The sequence below is a fragment of the Pristiophorus japonicus genome, chromosome 13 (assembly GCF_044704955.1).
Source record: "Pristiophorus japonicus isolate sPriJap1 chromosome 13, sPriJap1.hap1, whole genome shotgun sequence".
Classification (NCBI taxonomy): Eukaryota; Metazoa; Chordata; class Chondrichthyes; family Pristiophoridae; genus Pristiophorus; species Pristiophorus japonicus.
The window spans coordinates 7,183,499-7,205,645 of NC_091989.1; the positions used below are offsets into that span (position 1 = coordinate 7,183,499).

The 22,147-nt window shown below is 47.0% G+C and overlaps 1 protein-coding gene across 1 annotated transcript in view; it reads right to left on the bottom strand.

The window, feature by feature from the left end:
* The window catches only part of dhtkd1 (dehydrogenase E1 and transketolase domain containing 1), a 99,943-nt gene that overhangs the window by 14,002 nt on the left and 63,794 nt on the right, over nucleotides 1-22,147 (bottom strand). Inside the window, exons 11-15 of the mRNA XM_070897105.1 lie at nucleotides 19,075-19,230; nucleotides 11,981-12,082; nucleotides 10,155-10,319; nucleotides 7,172-7,254; nucleotides 547-716 (exon numbers count right to left, since the gene is read on the bottom strand). Of these exons, the coding sequence (XP_070753206.1) occupies nucleotides 547-716; nucleotides 7,172-7,254; nucleotides 10,155-10,319; nucleotides 11,981-12,082; nucleotides 19,075-19,230 (676 nt within the window). The remainder of the gene's footprint in view (nucleotides 1-546; nucleotides 717-7,171; nucleotides 7,255-10,154; nucleotides 10,320-11,980; nucleotides 12,083-19,074; nucleotides 19,231-22,147) is intronic.

Here is a 22,147-nt window from a genome sequence, read left to right on the forward strand (position 1 = left end):
GGATAGCGTCTGTGGAGAGAGAAACAGAGTTAATGTTTCAGGTCGATGAAATCACATCTCTAACTTTTTCCAGGTTTGACGAAGGTGTCACCAAACCTGAAACGCTAACTCGGTTTCTCGCCCCACAGCTGCTGCCTGACCCGCTGAACGTTTCCAGCATTTGCTGTTTTTACTCACGAAACCTTGATGTTTAAGGAAGGATAAATGTCGCTAACACTCAAAATTGCCTGCATATTCGTGCAGTCAGTTGGAACGTGAGGGGTGACATTCCCAGATTTGCTGGTGCCCCCTCCCACAGGCAGTCAACGTATTGCCAGGGCAGGGTTACAGGAAAGGCACTGAAGAGCGTCTGACAACCCAGCCTGTGTCATTATTTTCAGGGCGAAAATTCAGGACATTTACACCAACCGAAAAATACATGACTGTCTCACACACAAGGAGCAATTTGACCCGAGCTTTCTGGACGTGCCTGGTTTTGCGCTGCACGATTCACACTCACTTCAGTCGGTTTCAAGGCGGGTGTAACGTTTGCTAAGCGGACCTGACCTTTTGCATCTTTGTATTTCTCCAGTTGCCGCTGAAGTGCCTCCAGTGGGAAGGGGCAGAGTTCCTCCACCCTGACCAGGGCTGTGTTGTGGGCCGCTTCTGCCAAAGCCTCTCTGTGTTTCGCCAGAGTGTAATAGTGTTTGCCGGAACACACCACCACTCGGCTCACACTGAAATAAATCAGACAAAAGAAACAAACACGATTAAAAGTCTGTTGTGGGAACATGGCATTACTGCATCTTAAAAATATACGATTGTCTGCAAAACAGAAATAATCAATGAACTGAATACATGAAACTGAGAATCCGAATGTTTTTAGATCAATACTAGAATTGGCGATCAATGAGTTCAGACTTCCGTTATTTATATGGAAATTATTAAAATTCAAAAACTTCATCTGAATTCTGACATCAACCCTCACCTTAACCTATAAATAGGACAGCTGTTACACTGAGAATGTAGCACACTGCTTGTTAAAGCAATTATTGGCAAAACATTCTGGTTTGTAAAATGTGTGCAGTAGAAATTCCGACTGAAAGAACTGAATAATACAAGGATTACATTCACTTTAAGGCGGTGAAGAATGTATTGCCTTGGTTACTGAGTTAGCAACACAACAACAACAACAACTTGTATTTATATAGCACCTTTAACATAGTGAAACGTCCCAAGATGCTTCACAGGAGTGTTATGAGATAAAACATTTGACACCGAACTCAGAAGGGAAAATTAGCACATTGGTCAAAGAGGTGGATATTAAGCAGTGTCTTGAGGAGGAAAGAGAAGGGGAGAGGTTTAGGGAGGGTTTCCAGAGTTTGGGGCTTAGGAGCAGAAGGCACGACCATAAGAAATAGGAGCAGGAGTAGACCACAGGGCCCTCGAGCCTGCTCCGCCATTTAATACGATCATGGCTGATCTGATCATGGACTCTGTCATGTATCCTACATGGGTACTGCTTGTACTATTACAAGGTGTGCCACCAGAGGGCACTGCAGTGGGAGACTTGTAGGTTACCTGTACAGGTGTGCCTAGCCTAGTATAAAAGGCAGGCCACCAGGTGTGATCCTCACTCTGGAGTTACATTAAATGGACTAAGGTCACTACAGTTCAAGTACAACACATTGTCTCGTGCAGTCATTATCAGAGCATCTGACGACATAAGAGATTCAGCTCCACTTCCCGCCCGCTCCCCATAACCCCTTATTTAAGAAACTGTCTATTTCTGTCTTAAATTTATTCAATGTCCCAGCTTCCACAGCTCTCTGAGGCAGTGAATTCCACAGATTTACAACCCTCTGAGAGAAGAAATTTCTCCTCATCTCAGTTTTAAATGGGCGGCCCCTTATTCTAAGATCATGCCCCCTAGTTCTAGTCTCCTCCATCAGTGGAAACATCCTCTCTGCATCCACCTTGTCAAGCCCCCTCATAATCTTATACGATTACCTCTCATTCTTCTGAATCCCAATGAGTAGAGGCTCAACCGACTCAACCTTTCCTGATAAGTCAACCCCCTCATCTCCGGAATCAACCGAGTGAACCTTCTCTGAACTGCCTCCAAAGCAAGTACATCCTTTCGTAAATATGGAAACCAAAATTGCACGCAGTATTCCAGGTGTGGCCTCACCAATACCCTGTACAGCTGTAGCAAGACTTCCCTGCCCATCCCCTTTGCAATAAAGGCCAAGATTCCATTGGCCTTCCTGATCACTTGCTGTACCTGCATACTATCCTTTTGCGTTTCATGCACAAGTACCCCCAGGTCCCGCTGTACTGCGGCACTTTGCAATCTTTCACCATTTAAATAATAACTTGCTCTTTCATTTTTTCTGCCAAAGTGCAGTGCCGATGGTTAAAATCAGGGATGCTCAAGAGGGCAGAATTAGAGGAGCGCAGACATCTCGGGGGGTTATGGGGCTGGAGGAGATTACAGAGATAGGGAGGGGCGAGGCCATGGAGGGATTTGTAAACAAGGATGAGAATTCTGAAATCGAGGTGTTGCTTAACCGGGAGCCAATGTAGGTCAGCGAGCACAGGGGGTGATGGGTGAGCGGGACTCGGTGTGGGTTAGGACATGGGGCAGCGAGCACAGGGGGTGATGGAAGAGCGGGACTTGGTGCGAGTTAGGGCACGGGTCAGCGAGCACAGGGGGTGATGGGTGAGCAGGACTCGGTGTGGGTTAGGACACGGGTCAGCGAGCACAGGGGATGATGGGTGAGCGGGACTTGGTGCGAGTTAGGACACGGGCAGCTGAGTTTTGGATCACCTCTAATTTGCGTAGGGTAGAATGTGGGAGGCCAGCCAGGTGTGTGTTGGAATCGTCAAGTCTAGAGGTAACAAAGGCATGGATAACAGTTGTCAAAACTTAAACTTCCACCCTCATGCCCCATTTCCAAGGTAGTATGTCCTTTGGATGATCCAGGCCTCTGCTGATCCAGCTGTGAACTAATTGCAAATAGGTAGGCTACCCCTGCTTCAGTATATACTCTCTCCAGATTTTCCCTCTCCTCCTGGGAATTCTGTTGGGAGAATCTAGACATGAGGCCTGTAAGGAAACAGGTGCTGAAAGAGGAAATTAACCTTGGCTAACACACACCCCTCACTTGTTACGGTGCCATACACATTTGATCCAACGTGCTGTACCATAGACTACACATTTTTAGGCCACAGCTGGAGTACTGCGTGCAGTTCTGGTCACTACATTACAGGAGAGATGTGATTGCTCGAGAGAGGGTACAGAGCAGATTTATGAGGATGTTGCCTGGACTGGAGAATTTTAGCTGTGAGGAAAGATTGGAGAGGCTGGTTTTGTTTTCTTTGGAACAGAGGAGACTGAGGGGAGATCTGATTGAGGTGTATAAAATTATGAGGCGCCTGGATGGAGTGGATAGGAAGGACCGGTTTCCCTTAGCAGAGGGGTCAACAACCAGGGGGCATAGATTTAAAGTAATTGGGGGGAGGTTTAAAGGGGATTTGAGGGGAAATTTCTTCACCCACAGGGCGGTGGGGGTCTGGAACTCACTGCCTGAAAGGGTGGTAGAGGCAGAAACCCTCACCACATTTAAACAGTACTTGAATGTACACTTGAAGTGCTGTAACCTATAGGGCTACGGACCAAGAGCTGGAAAGTGGGATTAGGCTGGATAGCTCTTGGTCAGCCGGCACGGACACGATGGGCCGAAATGGCCTCCTGTCATGCTGTAAATTTCTCAGATTCTGTGATATGAACTGCGAAATACTACGCCTGGGGATTTGCAATAGCCAGCATACAGCCTTTTGGTTTAAAGGGGGAAAACCGAAATTCAAAGACCATATTTTAATATTTTTTCTAATCAAGAAGCCTGACAAATTATTAAGAATGTATTCATCTGAATTACCACACTAAGACATGGCTTTATAGAATTCCTCATTGCATCTGAAATTACTTTGTATACAAATTAATTTTCTCTTGTGTAGTGACGATTATGTAGACAAATGCAACGGCCATTTGGTGCATGGCAAGATCCCACAGGCAGCAGTGAGATGAGTGCGTTTTGTGGTGTTAGTTGAGGGAGGAATGTCGGTCAGGAAACAGTAATTTCCGACTCCTTGAATAGTATAACACGATCATTCTGACGAAGGGTCATCGACCTGAAATATTAATTCTGTTTCTCTCCTCACAGACGCTGGCCTGACTCGCTAAGATTTCCAGCATTTTCTGTTTTATTTCAGATTTCCAGCACGCGCAGTGTTTTTCTTTTGTATTTGGTATACCTCTAAAGGGTGGCACTTGAAAGGATGCAGCATTATATAAAGGCAAAGATTTGTATCCATGTAGATGCCTCAGTCTGGCTACATTTTACACTTCAAGACTACTTGTCAGAGAGTCATTACAGCACAGGAGGCCGCCATTCGGCCCATCAAGTCCACGTAGACCAATCCAGTTAGTCCCATTCCCCCTACGTTTATTTCCCTCAAGCGCCTATCCAATTTCCTTCTGAAGTCTCCGCTTCCCCAACCCTCGCGGCAGAGAGTTCCAGGTCATTACCACTCGCTGCGTAAAAACGTTCTTCCTCACATCCCCCCTGGATCTCTGGCCCAAAACCTCAGGAGCAGGGATTCTGCACATCATGACTGTAATACAGGACTGTGGACATGAATCCCAATATACAATGCTTTTGGATTGGAATGTCAAGACACCAAAAGGTGGGATTTAAAAATATCTGCTCTCAGGCCATTGTTATTATTTACAAATTGGGAGGGATCAAGGTTGTTAATTGTATTCAAGTGGTGTATGGCAATTGGGTGTTAATTATATTCAGGTGGTGGGAATTCATTGGGGACACTCTTGCTCATACATATATTCGCTGCACCACCGCCTCGATCTCTCGCCGTACCTCCGCCCCGACCTCCCCACTCCTCTGTTGTACCTGGGCCCTGCCGATGTTCCTGCCCACACTCCAAACTGGGTTTTGATGACGTCACCCAGTCGCCCATCTCGAAGCCGTCGCACACTTGGCACGGTTGTGGCGGAGGAGCAGCGAAAGATCGTGATGGAAGTACGGCAAATGAGGGTACGGGGCCCAGAAGAGCAGAGAGCCTACGGGCAGCACGGGCCCAGCCCACACTGCGATGTGTGTGTGTGTGCACTCGGTCCGTGCAGCAGAGCAGGTCTCCAGTCGTCCTGGTTAACCCTTGCCACTGGACCAAGACCTCGCTCTGTCAAGCCCGTGTGGTGGCTGGTGTGCAACGGCCACCCCACGTTAAAAAAATCCACACACAGGCATCTTCCACCCTTCAACATGTAGTTCGGGATCTGGAATATTAGGTCCTTCATTGAAACATTTGTGAACTCATGTGGAAGCAAGTCATCCTCGTTCGAGGGATCGCCTTTGATGATGATGATATATATATGCTGGAAATCTCAGCAGGTCGGGCAGCATCTGTGGAGAGAGAAACAGAGTTAACGTTTCAGGTTGATGACCCTTCATCAGAACTCTTATAGTTCTGAGATTTCTGACGAAGAGTCATCGACCTGAAACGTTAACTCTGTTTCTCTCCGCAGATGCTGCCTGACCTGCTGAGATTTCCTAAATAGGGGAGTAGTTTGGGAAAGGGTTGAGAGTTGATCTCAGGGGTGCACAGTATGTAGCGTACATCTCTCTGTAAATGAAGGCTTGTGAGTAACGAAAGAATAGGCTCCAGTGTTCTCTCCTTTACCACCCGACTATCTGATTTTACACAGGCTCACGGTGCAGGGACAACCAGCAAGTTTGAAGAGCAGGAGAGAAGCTGAGGTCAATCGAGTAGCATCAGCTACATTCGGTGACATCAGCTTGAGTTTTAAAAGTCTGCACAAAGACTGAGTGAGGCAAGGAATGCTGCCGGGACAGAATGAGTACGTGAGAAATAGTGCGATTGAGACTTGATGTCAAGTGATTTTAAAGTCTAAAAGACAGGAAATCCAATAATTGATGGTCATGTGTTGTATTATCATGTGGTAATTCAGATGAATACACACCTTCTTGAAAGTGATGCAAGAACCAGACGTTAATAAGAACATAACATAAGAATTAGGAGCAGGAGTCGGCCATTCTGCCCCTCGAACCTGCTCTGCCATTCAATGAGATCACGGCTGATCTTCGACCTCAACTCCACTTGTCTGCACTGTTCTCATATCCCTTGATTCCCGTAATGTCCAAAAATCTGTCATTCTAATGCTATGACTTTATGTGTAGACGGATACAAGTTCACTCGCATTTACTATAAAAATATGTGTGCAATTCCTTCAATGCAACATGTTTGGCTATTTAGGTCACTAAAAACCAACAGCAAGCAGGAACTTACTGTACATTGAAATGCCTATAAAGCTGTTAAGGCATTTTGCTTCCGTCAGCTATTCTTTGCATGTAACACACGGCTACAAGGATCATTAACGATGGGAAAGTCATAAAAGTGCATCTCCTGCAGCGCTGCCAGTGGACTTGTTTAGGCCATTGATGATAGTCATTATAGGAAGGGAAGAAAAATAGTGCCCCCCCCCCACCCCCTTCCCTGGGATGTGGGCGTCACTGGCAAGGCCAGCATTTATTGCCCATCCCTAATTGACCCTTGAGAAGGTGGTGGTGAGCCGCCTTCTTGAACCGCTGCAGTCCGTGTGGTGAAGGTGCTCCCACAGTGCTGTTAGGGAGGGAGTTCCAGGATTGTGACCCAGTGACGATGAAGGAACGGCCGATATATTTCCCAGTCGGGATGGTGTGTGACTGGGAGGGGAACTTGGAGGTGGTGGTGTTCCCATGCGCCTGCTGCCCTTGTCCTTCTAGGTGGTAGAGGTCGCAGGTTTGGGAGGTGCTGCCGAAGAAGCCTTGGCGAGTTGCTGCAGTGCATCTTGTAGATGGTACACACTGCAGCCACGGTGCGCCGGTGGTGGAGGGAGTGAATGTTGAAGGTGGTGGATGGGGTGCCAATCAAGCGGCTGCTTTGTCCTGGATGGTGTCGAGCTCCTCGTGAGTTGTTGGAGCTGGGCTCGTCAAATACTTGTAAAACTCTATTCAACAGTTTGTGCTAAACAGTCACAGAAAAGGCTTTAAAAAAAAAAAAAAAAAAAATTCGAGTGTTGTGACCATTTTGGAAAGAGAAAATAAATTACTTTTTAGGATCCACCGATGAATCCCCGATGACGGGTTTAAATGTGGTTCCAGGTGCCATCTCATCCAACCTGGAGGCTGCAGCCTTCAGAAAGAAAGAATACAAGTGAGCGTTCAGAAATGTTACTGTTACATGAAAGTAGCTCTACATTACAATAGGTCTGCAGCAGGGTAAGTCATGCCACATGAAAGAATTATTAAAAAGATCACATTAATTCTTGACTAAATATAAAGGGTGTTATAGTTATGTAGTTACATATTTTCATTGGCCTCAATACCAGTTAAACCGATTTATCTGCATGATGACTTGGTATATAGTTGTTAAATTAGATCACTGTATGGGAAATAAGTTGGGTGTTTCCACATAAGAGGATACAAAGATATTTCAATGTAACTTTAGAATCGAGAAGTTTCATCTAAGATTATGAGATAGTGACACTATGGAGTCATCAAAATCAGAGGTAGCAATTGTTGGTGAGACTTACATGGGATATATGGCACAGAAACAGACCATTCAGCCCAACCAGTCCATGCCGGTGTTTATGCTCCACTCGAGTCTCCTCCCGTCTTTTCTCATCTAAATCTATCAGCATAACCCTCTATTCCCTTCTCCCCCATTGGCTTGTCCAGCCTCCCCTTAAATACATCGATACTATTCACCTCAACCACTCCCTGTGGCAGCGAGTTCCACATTCTCACCACTCTCTGGGTAAAGAAGTTTCTCCTGAATTCCCCATTGGATTTCTCGGTGACGATCTTATATTGATGGCTTCTAATTTTGGTCTTCCCCACAAGTGGAAACACTCTCTCTGTATCCACTCTATCAAAACCTTTCATCATTTTAAAGACCTCTATTAGGTCACCCCCTCAGTCTTCTCTTTTCAAGAGAAAGGAGACCCAGCCTGTTCATCCTTTGATACGTATACCCTCGCATTTCTGGTATCATCCTTGTAAATCTTCTCTGCACCCTCTCCAGTGCCTCTATATCCTTTTTATAATATGGCGACCAGAACTGTGTGCTGCATTCCATGTGTGGTCTAACCAAGGTTCCATACAAGTCTAGCATAACTTCCCTACTTTTCAATTCTATTACACCAGGCATTAAAAAAGTGTCTTTGAAGCACTGGAAGGAAGGAGCAAGTGAGCCACTGTACTGCAAGAGGACTAGAATCTCTGTGCAATGAGGGTATTTGATTAGAGTTAATGAATGTATGGAATAATCAGCTGAAAGTAGATTGGATCAGATAATGAATGGAGATGATTAATAAGGCGGCAAATGGACTGGCAGAGCTCTGAGGGACCCCTTTCCCCCCCGTCATAAAGTTCCTCATATCTCACTTTTTCCTCTCCCCTCTCTTTCGCTGCCCCCCTCACCGAGCTTCACTCACCCTCATCCTGTTCCTCACTCCTATCCCTCCCTCCTTTTCCCCTTCATCCATCACCGCCACCATCCAGGACAAAGCAGTCGCTTGATTGGCTCCCCATCCACCACCTTCAACATTCACTCCCTCCACCACCGGCGCACCGTGGCTGCAGTGTGTACCATCTACAAGATGCACTGCAGCAACTCGCCAAGGCTTCTTCGGCAGCGCCTCCCAAACCCGCGACCTCTACCACCTAGAAGGACAAGGGCAGCAGGCGCATGGGAACACCACCACCTCCACGTTCCCCTCCCAGTCACACACCATCCCGACTTGGAAATATATTGGCTGTTCCTTCATCGTCGCTGGGTCAAGATCCTGGAACTCTCTTCCTAACAGCACTGTCGGGACCGAGGCCGTTCTGGATTCCGGGCTTTTCCGGATTTTCAATCGTCTTTCTGATATCACGAATCCGGAAATACCCGAGCCCAGGTTGGATTTCGGAACGTCAGAAAGAGGGGGGGGATACTTGCCGAGGAGCTGCTCTGGCCACCTGGGGCCCGCTGAGTAGGTCGTCAGGCACGGCCCCGCTGAGGGTGATGTCGGGCGGGGCCCCACTGAGGGTGTTGTCGGGCGGGGCCCCACTGAGGGTGATGTCGGGCGGGGCCCCACTGAGGGTGATGTCGGGCGGGGCCCCACTGAGGGTGTTGTCGGGCGGGGCCCCACTGAGGGTGATGTCGGGCGGGGCCCCACTGAGGGTGATGTCGGGCGGGGCCCCACAGAGGGTGATGTCGGGCGGGGCTCCACTGAGGGTGATGTCGGGCGGGGCCCCACTGAGGGTGATGTCGGGCGGGGCTCCACTGAGGGTGATGTCGGGCGGGGCCCCACTGAGGGTGATGTCGGGCGGGCTGGCGAGGAGACCCTGTGGTAAGGGCAGTGGCAGGACCCCGAGGTCAGCAGGGTCGTCGGCTCCAGATTCCGGAACATTTTACGGATTTCAGACGACCCAGCCACCGATCGGTCCGGAGTCCGGATTCTGGAACATTCCAGATTCCGGATTCTGGACACTGCACCTGTACAACGTCTCAAATCCGGCAACCTCGGGACCATGCCGATTTTTGAATTTTTCCCGATTTCGGACAATAAAACCAAGAGCGTGCGTATGCTACCGAGACAGACAAAGTATTAATGGTGGCATGGGTCAGGTCGGGCTGGGGTCGAGGGTCAATGGGCAAGGCTCGGACTGATCTCACACTATTTAAAACATCGCGGCAAAGCCGATAACTAGTCCGGCCCACCGGGTTTTGGACAACAATTACGGGTTTTATTTTACTGAATATCAAATGGGATTTTCTCAAAAATGTCTGGTTTTCAGGCAATTCCGATTTTCAGACCACCAGATTTGAGATGTTGTACCTGTACGACAACCGAGTGTGTGTTTATAATCTGACATTTAAAGCGACAAAACGAGAAAGAGCAAGAAAGCAGTCCAGCACTGTATATTTAACAATATTCACTGGAAATGAGCCAGAGGAACGTGTTTGCAGATCGAGTATTGTGAACACACAGCTTCAACAGTGCCGAGTATACTTGTGACGGTATCGGAAGTGTTCCGTGTACTCACCGCGAGACGTAGCAGCATTTTTGGAGAAGCCACAATGAGGGGTTTTCGGAAGTTTCTGATCATTTGCCGACGCAGTAAGTGAAAGTACTGAGCGGGGGTAGTCGGATGGACAATGAACATATTTACATTATCTCCATCAACACCTTCTTCCTTGCTGTCGCACATCTGTTGGAGAAAAGAACATTTGTTACAGAATGTTAGATTGTGAAAGTTCTCCGCTATGATGTTAAGGGAACATGTGTAAGAAATCGTGAATGGGAAGAGATAACCTGGGACCAAAAAGCCTCATCAGACTGGTGTTGGAATTGAGGATTCGTTCCATGGTACAATGACTAAAGACACTTGAACAGCATGAACATAAATAACTGATAACAGGAAGCTCCAAACGTCTGAAGGCCAAGAATGGCCTGTCTGACTCTAACCTTACAATCTATATTAACGACTTGGAAGAGGGGACTGAGTGTAATGTAGCCAAGTTTGCTGACGATACAAAGATGGGAGGTAGGGTAATGCGGGAGGAGGACATAGACAGGCTAAGTGAGTGGGCAAGAATTTGGCAGATGAAGTATAATGTTGGAAAGTGTGAGGTCATGCAAAAAAAAAAAAACAAAGAGCAAGATATTATTTAAATGGAGAGAGATTGCAAAGTGCCGCAGTACAGCGGGACCTGGGGGTACTTGTGCATGAAACACAAAAGGTTAGTATGCAGGTACAGCAAGTGATCAGGAAGGCCAATGGTATCTTGGCCTTTATTGTAAAGGGGATGGAGTATAAAAGCAGGGAAGTCTTGCTACAATTATACAGGGTATTGGTGAGGCCACACCTTGACTACTGTGTGCAGTTTTGATTCCCATATTTACGAAAGGATATACTTGCTGTGGAGGCAGTTCAGAGAAGGTTCACTCGGTTGATTCCGGGGATGGGAGGGTTGGACTTATGAGGAAAGGTTGAGTAGGCTGGGACTCTACTCATTGGAATTCAGAAGAATGAGAGGTGATCTTATTGAAACGTATAAGTTTGAGGGGACTTGACAAAGTGGATGCAGAGAGGATGTTTCCATTGATAGGGGAGACTAGAACTAGAGAGCATGATCTTAGAATAAGGCGCCGCCCATTTAGAACAGAGATGAGGAGAAATTTCTTCTCTGAGGGCTGTAAATCTGTGGAATTTGCTGCCTCAGAGAGCTGTGGAAGCTGGGACATTAAATAAATTTGTGACAGAAATAGACAGTTTCTTAAACGATAAGGGGAGCGGGCGGGGAAGTGGAGCTTAGTCCATGATCAGATCAGCCATGATATTGAATGGCAGAGCAGGCTCGAGGGGCTGTATGGCCTACTCCTGCTCCTATTTCTTATGTTCTTACGTAGGATGTGAAGAGGAGGGTTTCACCCAAGAGGTGAGGCAAAGAACCCGACATATCACAGGTTGAATGGTAATGGCCATATCCTACACCGGGCCCACCCCTAAAAAGAGGATTAAAGAAGGCGTTTCAGGGCAGACAGTGCAGAGAAGAGCTGTTCGTACCACCAGCCGTCTGTCTGATCGGGACTAATACCAGCTACTTGTCATTGTCATATGGCTGCCATACCTCTCCTGATTGTGTGTTATATTTGACTATATGTGAACTACTGCTCCTTAAAATAAAACGTCTTATGACTCCCAAGACCCTTTGGGTATGTGTGTGTGACCGGTGATCCTAATCTTACAACAGTGCTTGAATCATACATCTAATGAAAAATGTGTTTGGTTCGTGCATTGAACCACGTTCTATCTAAATTTAAGGAGCAGTTAGAATACATTATGGCACAGGTGCAAGGATGGTTCACCTGCAGGAAACGTTCCAGATGACAGGAGGAGTGTTCTGGGCCGGCACCATCATATCCGTGGGGTAAGAGAATAACCATTCCACTTTGCAACAGCCACTTTGCCTCACCTACCAAATGGGGACACAAAGTCAGAATCGGTTTCAATAGATTTTCAACAAAGACTAATAATTACCACTCTCCCAAATGTTAGCATAAGAACATAAGAAATAGGAGCAGGAGACGACCACACGGCCCCTCGAGCCTGCTCCGCCATTTAATAAAATCACGGCTGATCATCGACCTCAAACGCCACTTTCCCGCCTGATCCCCATATCCCTCGATTCCCCTAGAGTCCAAAGATCGATCTCAGCCTTGAATATTGTTATGTATGCAATAAAGGTGCAAACTGAACAAGGTGCAACCTTGTTTCTGCTTTATTACGGCCCAAAGTGCCTGACTCACAAAATGGCTGGCCTTTTATACCAGAGCAGCACAATGTGTGTACTGCTCAGTGGCCTCCAACAATGACACCATCTGGTGGCTACAAACAGCATGTACATACATGACAAATATACTCAACGATTCAGCATCCACAGCCCTTTGGGGTAGAGAATTCCAAAGATTCACCACCCTCAGTGAAGAAATTCCTCCTCATCTCGGTCTTAAATGGCCGACCCCTTATCCTAAGACTGTGACCCCTGGTTCTCGACTCCCTAGCTCGGGGGAAACATCCTCCCTGCATACACCCGGTCAAGCCCTGAGAGTTCTCAGTGTGCTCTTGAAAGTGTCTCACACACAGAGCGAGTTTCACATGTTCACCCATTAAACTGGTCAACGGAACAGACGGGAAACTTCCCGATCAATAAGTAGCATCTTAACAAAAGGTTTGTCATTTTCTTCTGATCTGGATAGCCTGGCCCTTTTCCCCAGGGAGCTGCTCGGAATTGACAATCTAAAGGCACACCTCCAACAGCAAGCAGTCTCAAACTCCTGTAATTGAAGCCTGAAGGAGAGAGACGGAGTTGCCCCCCAGTGTTGCCAACCCAGGTACAAGCAAGCTAACAAAAGTGACCCCTTTTAGGGGCACAACTAATAAAATCCAAATCATACAAAGACAGGAAACTTAATGAAATTATATTATTATTTGCAGTGTTGACTACACACTTCCATCCCTGTGGTGCCCACGGGTCGTGTGCCAACCGGCAGACACCGCCTGGCACCGGCAGACACCGTGTGCTCCTTCTCCAGGGCCACCCAGGAGCGGACATAGCCGTGAAAGAGAGGCAGGCAGCCAGAGTGGCCAGCCTCACAGACCGGGTCCAACCTGGACCTGTGGATGGCCTCCAGGTCCAGGAGCAGACGTTTGAGGAGGTCCTCCAGTCCTCCAACTTGCCCCTCTATCGCCCTTCCCCCACCACCATCCCCCCCGGCACTGGGCTGCCAAAGATCAGGAGCGCAGACTGAAGTGGAACCAGAAACTGAGGAGCCAGCCCATTCAAATCATGGAACAGGGGCGTCAGTAGCCTCCAATAGTCGCAGGTTCTCTCTATTTACAACAAGTAGACCTTATGGACTTAAAAATGGACAGGCTGGATTAAACAACTCCACCAGCGTAGGAAGTGGCTTTCCTTGAGGCAGTCCCATTTCAGGAAAGGACTATTGAAGATGTAAACAGCCTGCCTGATATAATACAACATGTTGGCACATGGGACTGGTATAACCCTCCTAGCAGGATAAAAGCACATCCTCTGGCCTACCAGAGTAAAGCCATAGGAGATATGCAAATATAATTTAAAACGAGTTGCTCACACAAGGGTTTCCTCACCGACCAAGTTTGAAAACGTTGTGGTGCTCTCTTCCTACAACTGTCCTTTCTGCTTATTTCCAACTCGGACTCCGTGTTCCACTATTTCCCCTCGTTCTTTCTCCCTTTCTGACTCTGGCACATTTTTGCTCAGTCATCTCTGTTTTTGTCTCCAATTGTTTCCCGATCTCTCTCTCTCTCTGTTTCTGCTAGTCTCTCCTTCCTCTGCTCCTTTCCCAATTGTTCAGTGTCCCTCCGACACATGTTCCAGCACTGACTCAGTCAATCAGGACACAGGATGGCAGCTGGCATAGAACCAGAGAAATTTATCGAATCAAAGAAATATAGGGCACAGAAGGAGGCTAATCGGCCCATCGTGTCCGTGCCAGACAGCAGAGCTACCCAGCCTAATCCCACTTTCCAGCTCTCGGTCCGTAGCCCTGTAGGTTACGACACTTCAAGTGCACATCCAAGTACTTTTTAAATGCGGTGAGGGTTTCTGCCTCTACCACCCTTTCAGGCAGCGAGTTCCAGACCCCCACCAACCTCTGGGTGAAATTTTATTTTTCCTCAACTCCCCTCCAATCCTTCTACCAATTACTTTAAATTTATGCCCCCTGGTTATTGACCGCTCTGCTAAGGGAAATCGATCTCTTAAATGAGAAAAAAAAACATAATTTCTCCCTCTCTCACTCAGCGGAATTTAATACTGAAAAGCAACAAGAAAACTATCCAGTTAAAAGTACACCCCACAGGAACGTCCAAATTAAACCCTGGTGACACAAAAGATTGATGCTCACCTTGTAAATCCTTAACTCAGTAAAACCGAATGAACCGACATTAATGCACTGGATCAGAGCTGGGAGATGGGACTGGAGAGGGTGGGGCCAGCAGCAAAAACTTGTATTTATATAGCACCTTTAACATAGTAAAACATCCCAAGGCGCTTCACAGGAGGATTATAAGACAAATTTGACAACGAGCCATGCAAGAAGAAATTCCAGCAGATGATCAAAAGCTTGGTCAAAGAGATATGTTTTAAGGAGCGTCTTGTAGGAGGAAAGAAAGGTAGAGAGGTTTAGGGAGGGAGTTCCAGAGCTTGGGGCCCAGGACAGCAGAAGGCACGGCCACCAATGGTTGAGCGATTATAATCAGGGATGCTCAAGAGGGCAGAATTAGAGGTACGCAGTCATCTCGGGGGGTTGTGGGGCTGGAGAAGATTACAGAGATAGGGAGGGGCGAGCCCATGGAGGGATTTGAAGACAAGGCATGCAGCAGGTTAATAAAGGGCATCAAAGAACTGCTGCAATGTGTGGATGAAAGAAAAACTCAGGTTGAGACTGGGAAATGGTCAACAGTGGCCCAGAGCATGCCAGGAATAAATGGCCCTGCTACAAAATAGTCTTACAATGTCACAAATTTGGCAAGATACAGTTCTGGTCTCCTTACCCAAGGAAGGAGATACTTGTCATAGAGGGAGTGCAACGATGGTTCACTGGGATGGGGGGATTGTCCGATGAGCAGAGATTAGAAACATAGACATAGAAACATAGAAAATAGATGCAGGAGTAGGCCATTCAGCCCTTCTAGCCTGCACCGCCATTCAATGAGTTCATGGCTGAACATGCAACTTCAGTACCCCATTCCTGCATTCTCGCCATACCCCTTGATCCCCCTACTAGTAAGGACCTCATCAAACTCCCTTTTGAATATATTTAGTGAATTGGCCTCAACTACTTTCTGTGGTAGAGAATTCCACAGGTTCACCACTCTCTGGGTGAAGAAGTTTCTCCTCATCTCGGTCCTAAATGGCTTACCCCTTATCCTTAGACTGTGACCCCTGGTTCTGGACTTCCCCAACATTGGGAACATTCTTCCTGCATCTAACCTGTCTAAACCCGTCAGAATTTTGAACGTTTCTATGAGGTCCCCTCTCATTCTTCTGAACTCCAGTGAATACAAGCCCAGTTGATCCAGTCTTTCTTGATAGGTCAGTCCCACCATCCCAGGAATCAGTCTGGTGAATCTTCACTGCACTCCCTCAATAGCAAGAATGTCCTTCCTCCAGTTAGGAGACCAAAACTGTACACAATACTCCAGGTGTGGCCTCACCAAGGCCCTGTACAACTGTAGCAACACCTCCCTACCCCTGTACTCAAATCCCTTCGCTATGAAGGCCAACATGCCATTTGCTTTCTTAACCGCCTGCTGTACCTGCATGCCAACCTTCAATGACTGATGTACCATGACACCCAGGTCTCGTTGCACCTCCCCTTTCCTAATCTGTCACCATTCAGATAATAGTCTGTCTCTCTGTTTTTACCACCAAAGTAGATAACCTCACATTTATCCACATTATACTTCATCTGCCATGCATTTGCCCACTCACCTAACCTATCCAAGTCACTCTGCAGCCTCCTCGCAGCTCACACTGCCACCCAACTTCGTGTCATCTGCAAATTTGGAGATACTACATTTAATCCCCTCGTCTAAATCATTAATGTACAATGTAAACAGCTGGGGCCCCAGCACAGAACCTTGCGGTACCCCACTAGTCACTGCCTGCCATTCTGAAAAGTACCCATTTACTCCTACTCTTTGCTTCCTGTCTGACAACCAGTTCTCAATCCACGTCAGCACACTACCCCCAATCCCATGTGCTTTAACTTTGCACATTAATCTCTTGTGTGGGACCTTGTCGAAAGCCTGCTGAAAGTCCAAATATACCACATCAACTGGTTCTCCCTTGTCCACTTTACTGGAAACATCCTCAAAAAATTGCAGAAGATTTGTCAAGCATGATTTCCCTTTCACAAATCCATGCTGACTTGGACCTATCATGTCACCTTTTTCCAAATGCGCTGCTATGACATCCTTAATAATTGATTCCATCATTTTACCCACTACTGAGGTCAGGCTGACCGGTCTATAATTCCCTGTTTTCTCTCTCCCTCCTTTTTTAAAAAGTGGGGTTACATTGGCTACCCTCCACTCGATAGGAACTGATCCAGAGTCAATGGAATGTTGAAAAATGACTGTCAATGCATCCGCTATTTCCAAGGCCACCTCCTTAAGTACTCTGGGATGCAGTCCATCAGGCCCTGGGGATTTATCGGCCTTCAATCCCATCAATTTCCCCAGCACAATTTCCCGACTAATAAAGATTTCCCTCAGTTCCTCCTCCTTACTAGACCCTCTGACCACTTTTATATCCGGAAGGTTGTTTGTGTCCTCCTTAGTGAATACTGAACCAAAGTACTTGTTCAATTGGTCCGCCATTTCTTTCTTCCCAGTTATGACTTCCCCTGATTCTGACTGCAGGGGACCTACGTTTGTCTTTACTAACCTTTTTCTCTTTACATATCGATAGAAACTTTTGCAATCCGCCTTAATGTTCCCTGCAAGCTTCTTCTCGTACTCCATTTTCCCTGCCCTAATCAAACCTTTTGTTCTCTTCTGCTGAGTTCTAAATTTCTCCCAGTCCCCGAGTTCGCTGCTATTTCTGGCCAATTTGTATGCCACTTCCTTGGCTTTCATACTATCCCTGATTTCCCTTGATAGCCACGGTTGAGCCACCTTCCCTTTTTTATTTTTACGCCAGACAGGAATGTACAATTGTTGTAGTTCATCCATGCGGTCTCTAAATGTCTGCCATTGCCCATCCACAGTCAACCCCTTAAGTATCATTCGCCAATCTATCCTAGCCAATTCACGCCTCATACCTTCAAAGTTACCCTTCTTTAAGTTCTGGACCATGGTCTCTGAATTAACTATTTCATTCTCCATCCTAATGCAGAATTCCACCATATTATGGTCACTCTTCCCCCAAGGGGCCTCGCACAATGAGATTGCTAATTAATCCTCTCTCATTACACAACACCCAGTCTAAAATGGCCTCCCCCAGAGTTGGTTCCTCGACATATTGGTCTAGAAAACCATCCCTTCTGCACTCCAGGAAATCCTCCTCCACCGTATTGCTTCCAGTTTGGCTAGCCCAATCTATGTGCATATTAAAGTCACCCATTATAACTGCTGCACCTTTCTTGCATGCACCCCTAATTTCCTGTTTGATGCCCTCCCCAACATCATCACTACTGTTTGGAGGTCTGTACACAACTCCCACTAACGTTTTTTGCCCTTTGGTGTTCTGCAGCTCTACCCATATAGATTCCACATCATCCAAGCTAATGTCTTTCCTAACTATTGCATTAATCTCCTCTTTAACCAGCAATGCTACTCCACCTCCTTTTCCTTTTATTCTATCCTTCCTGAATGTTGAATACCCCTGGATGTTGAGTTCCCAGCCCTGATCATCCTGGAGCCACGTCTCCGTAATCCCAATCACATCATATTTGTCAACATTTATTTGCACAGTTAATTCATCCACCTTATTGTGGATACTCCTTGCATTAAGACACAAAGCCTTCAGGCTTGTTTTTTTTTTTTAACACCCTTTGTCCTTTTAGAATTTTGCTGTACAGTGACCCTTTTTGTTCTCTGCCCTCCACTTTTACTCATCTCCTTTGTGTCTTTTGCTTTTGCCTCCTTTTTGTTTCCCTCGGTCTCCCTGCATTGGTTCCCATCCCCCTGCCATATTAGTTTAACTCCTCCCCAACAGCATTAGTAAACACTCCCCCTCGGACATTAGTTCCGGTCCTGCCCAGGTGCAGACCGTCTGGTTTGTACTGGTCCCACCTCCCCCAGAACCGGTTCCAATGCCCCAGGAATTTGAATCCCTCCCTGCTGCACCACTGCTCAAGCCACGTATTCATCTGCGCTATCCTGCGATTCCTACTCTGACTAGCACGTGGCACTGGTAGCAATCCCGAGATTACTACTTTTGAGGTCCTACTTTTTAATTTAACTCCTAGCTCCTTAAATTCGTTTGATTGAGTAGACTAGACCTATATTCTCTGGAGTTTTGATGAATGAGAGGTGATCTCATTGAAACATACAACATTCTTACAGGGCTTGACAGGGAGGATGTTTCCCCCCGGGCTGGAGAGCCTAGAACCAGGGGTTCACAGTCTCAGGATAAGGGGTCGGCCATTTAGGACTGAGATGAGGAGAAACTTCTTCACTCAGAGGGTGGTGAATCTTTGGAATTCTCTGCCCCAGAGGGCTGTGGAGGCTCAGTCTTTGAGTATATTCAAGGCTGAGATCGATAGTTTTTAGGACACGAAGGAATCAAGGGATATGGGGATCGGGCGGGAAAGTGGAGTTGAGGTACAAGATCAGCCGTGATCTTATTGAATGGCGGAGCAGGCTCGAGGGGCCGAATGTTCTTATGTTCTTATACTTTGTTTAAAACCTCACCTCCAGAGATAAATGTATCAAATATAATTTGAGCGCCGTTGAAAAAGTCCCCAAATTGGGCTTCCCATATTGGCAGCAGTTTCGGGTTCTCAATACTCATCCCGTACTCAAAGCCCAGCACCGCCTCTTCAGACAACGGACTGTTGCACACCTAATGCAAAGATGATATGACAAGTTATTACATATTATTACTACATTTACATTGTGTCAGAGTTTTTAATCTGCGTGCCAGCTGTGGCTCAGTGGGTAGCACTCTCGCCTCTGTGACAACACTTCAAAAGTACTTCATTGGTTGTAAAGCGCTTTGAGACGTCCGGTGGTCGTGAAAGACGCTATATAAATGCAAGTCTTTCTTTCTTTCCGCGTCAGAAGGGTGTGGGTTCAACTCCCACTCCAGAGATTTGAGCACAAAAATCTCGGCTGGCGCTCCCAGTGCAGTACTGAAGGAGCGCTGCACTGTCAGAGGGGCCGTCTGTCGGATGAGACGTTAAACCGAGGCCCCGTCTGCTCTCTCAGATGGACGTGAAAGATCCCATGGCACTATTTTGAAGAAGAGCAGGGGAGTTATCCCCGGTGTCCTGGTCAATATTTATCCCTCAATCAACATCACTAAAAACAGATCATCTGGTCATTATCATATTGCTGTTTGTGGGAGCTTGCTGTGTGTAAGTTGGCTGCAGTGTTTCCTACATTACAACACAGTGACTACACTCCAAAAAGTGCTTCATTGGCTGTAAAGCGCTTTAGGATGTCCGGTGGTCGTGAAAGGCGCTATAGAAATGCAAGTCTGTCTTTTCTTTATTTAATAACAGAGTTAAGACAAAAACATTAGTATGATGGCACGCATTTTCTCCACCAACATGATTAATATTAAGCTGAAACTTTATTTTTTAAGTCAGTGGGATGCATGAGTACACCAATGGAGAGTGGCAGGACACAGGTACACAGCCACAATTCTCTCCGTAATGGATTCCTGATCGTAGCAGGGTGTGTGAAGGTGGTTTCTTGCAGAGAATGGGATAGAAAATGAAGGACACAGCATATAGGTCACGTCTTCTGTACCTTCCAGTAATTTAAGATTAGCACGTGTAAGAAGGCTTTCTTTCACGGAACAAAATGAAGCATTTTCTTTCTCCACCTGTCAAAGTACCCCCCGCCCCCGCTCCCCATTCCTCCCCCCAATCCATAATATACATTTTTGCCTACAGTACGAAGACATGTGGGGGGTAATCTTCAACTTCATCACCTTCCTTCAATCATGACAAGTGCGTAACAGTGAGTTGGGATGACTAACTTGTGAATTTTCACTGATTTCCTGTGGGAATCCACTTAGCACCTCCCCAAAGGCAGAACTGAAATTACAACAACAACTTGTATTTATATAGCGCCTTTAACGTAGCAAAACGTCCCAAGACGCTTCACAGGAGTATTATGAGATTAAAAAAATTGACACCGAGCCACATAGGGAGAAATTAGGACAGGTGATCAAAAGCTTGGTCAAAGAGGGAGGTTTTAAGGAGCGTCTTCAAGGAGGAAGGAGAGGTGGAGGCGCGGAGAGGTTTAGGGAGGGAGTTCCAGAGCTTGGGGCCCAGGCAACAGAAGGCACAGCCACCAATGGTGGAGCGATTATAATCATGGATGCTCAAGAGGGCAGAGTTAGAGGAGTGCAGACATCTCGGGGGGGATGTCGGGCTGGAGGAGATTACAGAGATAGCATCACCATGTGTTGGGAATCACTCCCTGTGGGCTCAGAAGAATGAGAGGTGATCTTATTAAAACATATAAGATAATGAGGGGGCTGGGACAGGGTAGATGCAGAGAGGATCTTTCCACTCATGGGGAAATCTAGAACCAAGGGGAATAGTTTCAGAATAAGGAGCTGTCCATTTAAAACTGAGATGAGGAGGAATTTCTTCTCATAGGATCGTTAATCTTTGGAATTCTCTGCCCCAGAGAGCTGTGGAGGCTGGGTCAATGAATATATTTAAGGTGGAGATCGACAGATTTTTGATCGATAAGGGAGTAAAGGGTTATGGGGAGCGGGCAGGGAAGTGGAGCCGAGCCCATGATCAGATCAGCCACGATCTTATTGAATGGCGGAGCAGGCTCGAGGGGCCGAATGGCCGATTCCTGCTCCTATTTCTTATGTTCTTATTGATGACAGTGAGTTGGACATGGAACATAACACCGGGCCAGCCATTTTAAACCCCTGCCAGCAGTACACTTACTGCCTCCGCACGTTGTTTAAAATCGCCGAGCTTAAATAAAAATGGCAACAATTCTTAATTTGCTTCAAAACAAAAAATAATGTTAATATAAACTACTACAGTAGTTGAAACATCAGAAAATAGGAGCAGGGGTTGGCCATTCAGCTCTTCAAGCTTGCTCTGCACATCATCATCATCATAGGCAGTCCCTCAAATCGAGGATGACTTGCTTCCACGTCATAACGTTCACAGGTGTTTCAATGAAGGACCTACAATTCGAAGTCCCGAACTAAACCTTGAAGGGTGGAAGATGCCCGTGTGCGGATATTTTTAACGTGGGGTGACCGTTGCACACCAGCCACCACACGGGCTTGACAGAGCGAGGTCTTGGTCCAGTGGCAAGGGTTAACCAAGACGACTGGAGACCAGCTCTGCTGCACAGACCTAGTGTGCCCACATATCGCAGTGTGGGCTGGGCCCGTGCTGACCCTGGGCCCTCGCCTCTCCTGGGGCCCGAACTCTCGCCTCTCCTGGGCCCTGATCACGTCCCTCTACAATCTCTCGCCGCTCCTTCACCCCGACCTCGCCACTCCTTCCACACCAAAAGGGATGAGTTTGCAGATGTTTCAATGAAGGACCCAATATTCCAGTCCTGAACTCCAGGGGTGGAAGATGCCTGTGGGTGGATTTTTTTAACGTGGGCTGGCCGTTGCACACCAGCCACCACACGGGCTTGACAGAGCGAGGTCTTGGTCCAGTGGCAAGGGTTAACCAGGACGACTGCTCTGTTGCACGGACCTACAGCTATCTCGGGGGCAGTTATTGTGTTCTGAAAATTTATTTTTGAAATGTAACTTTTTT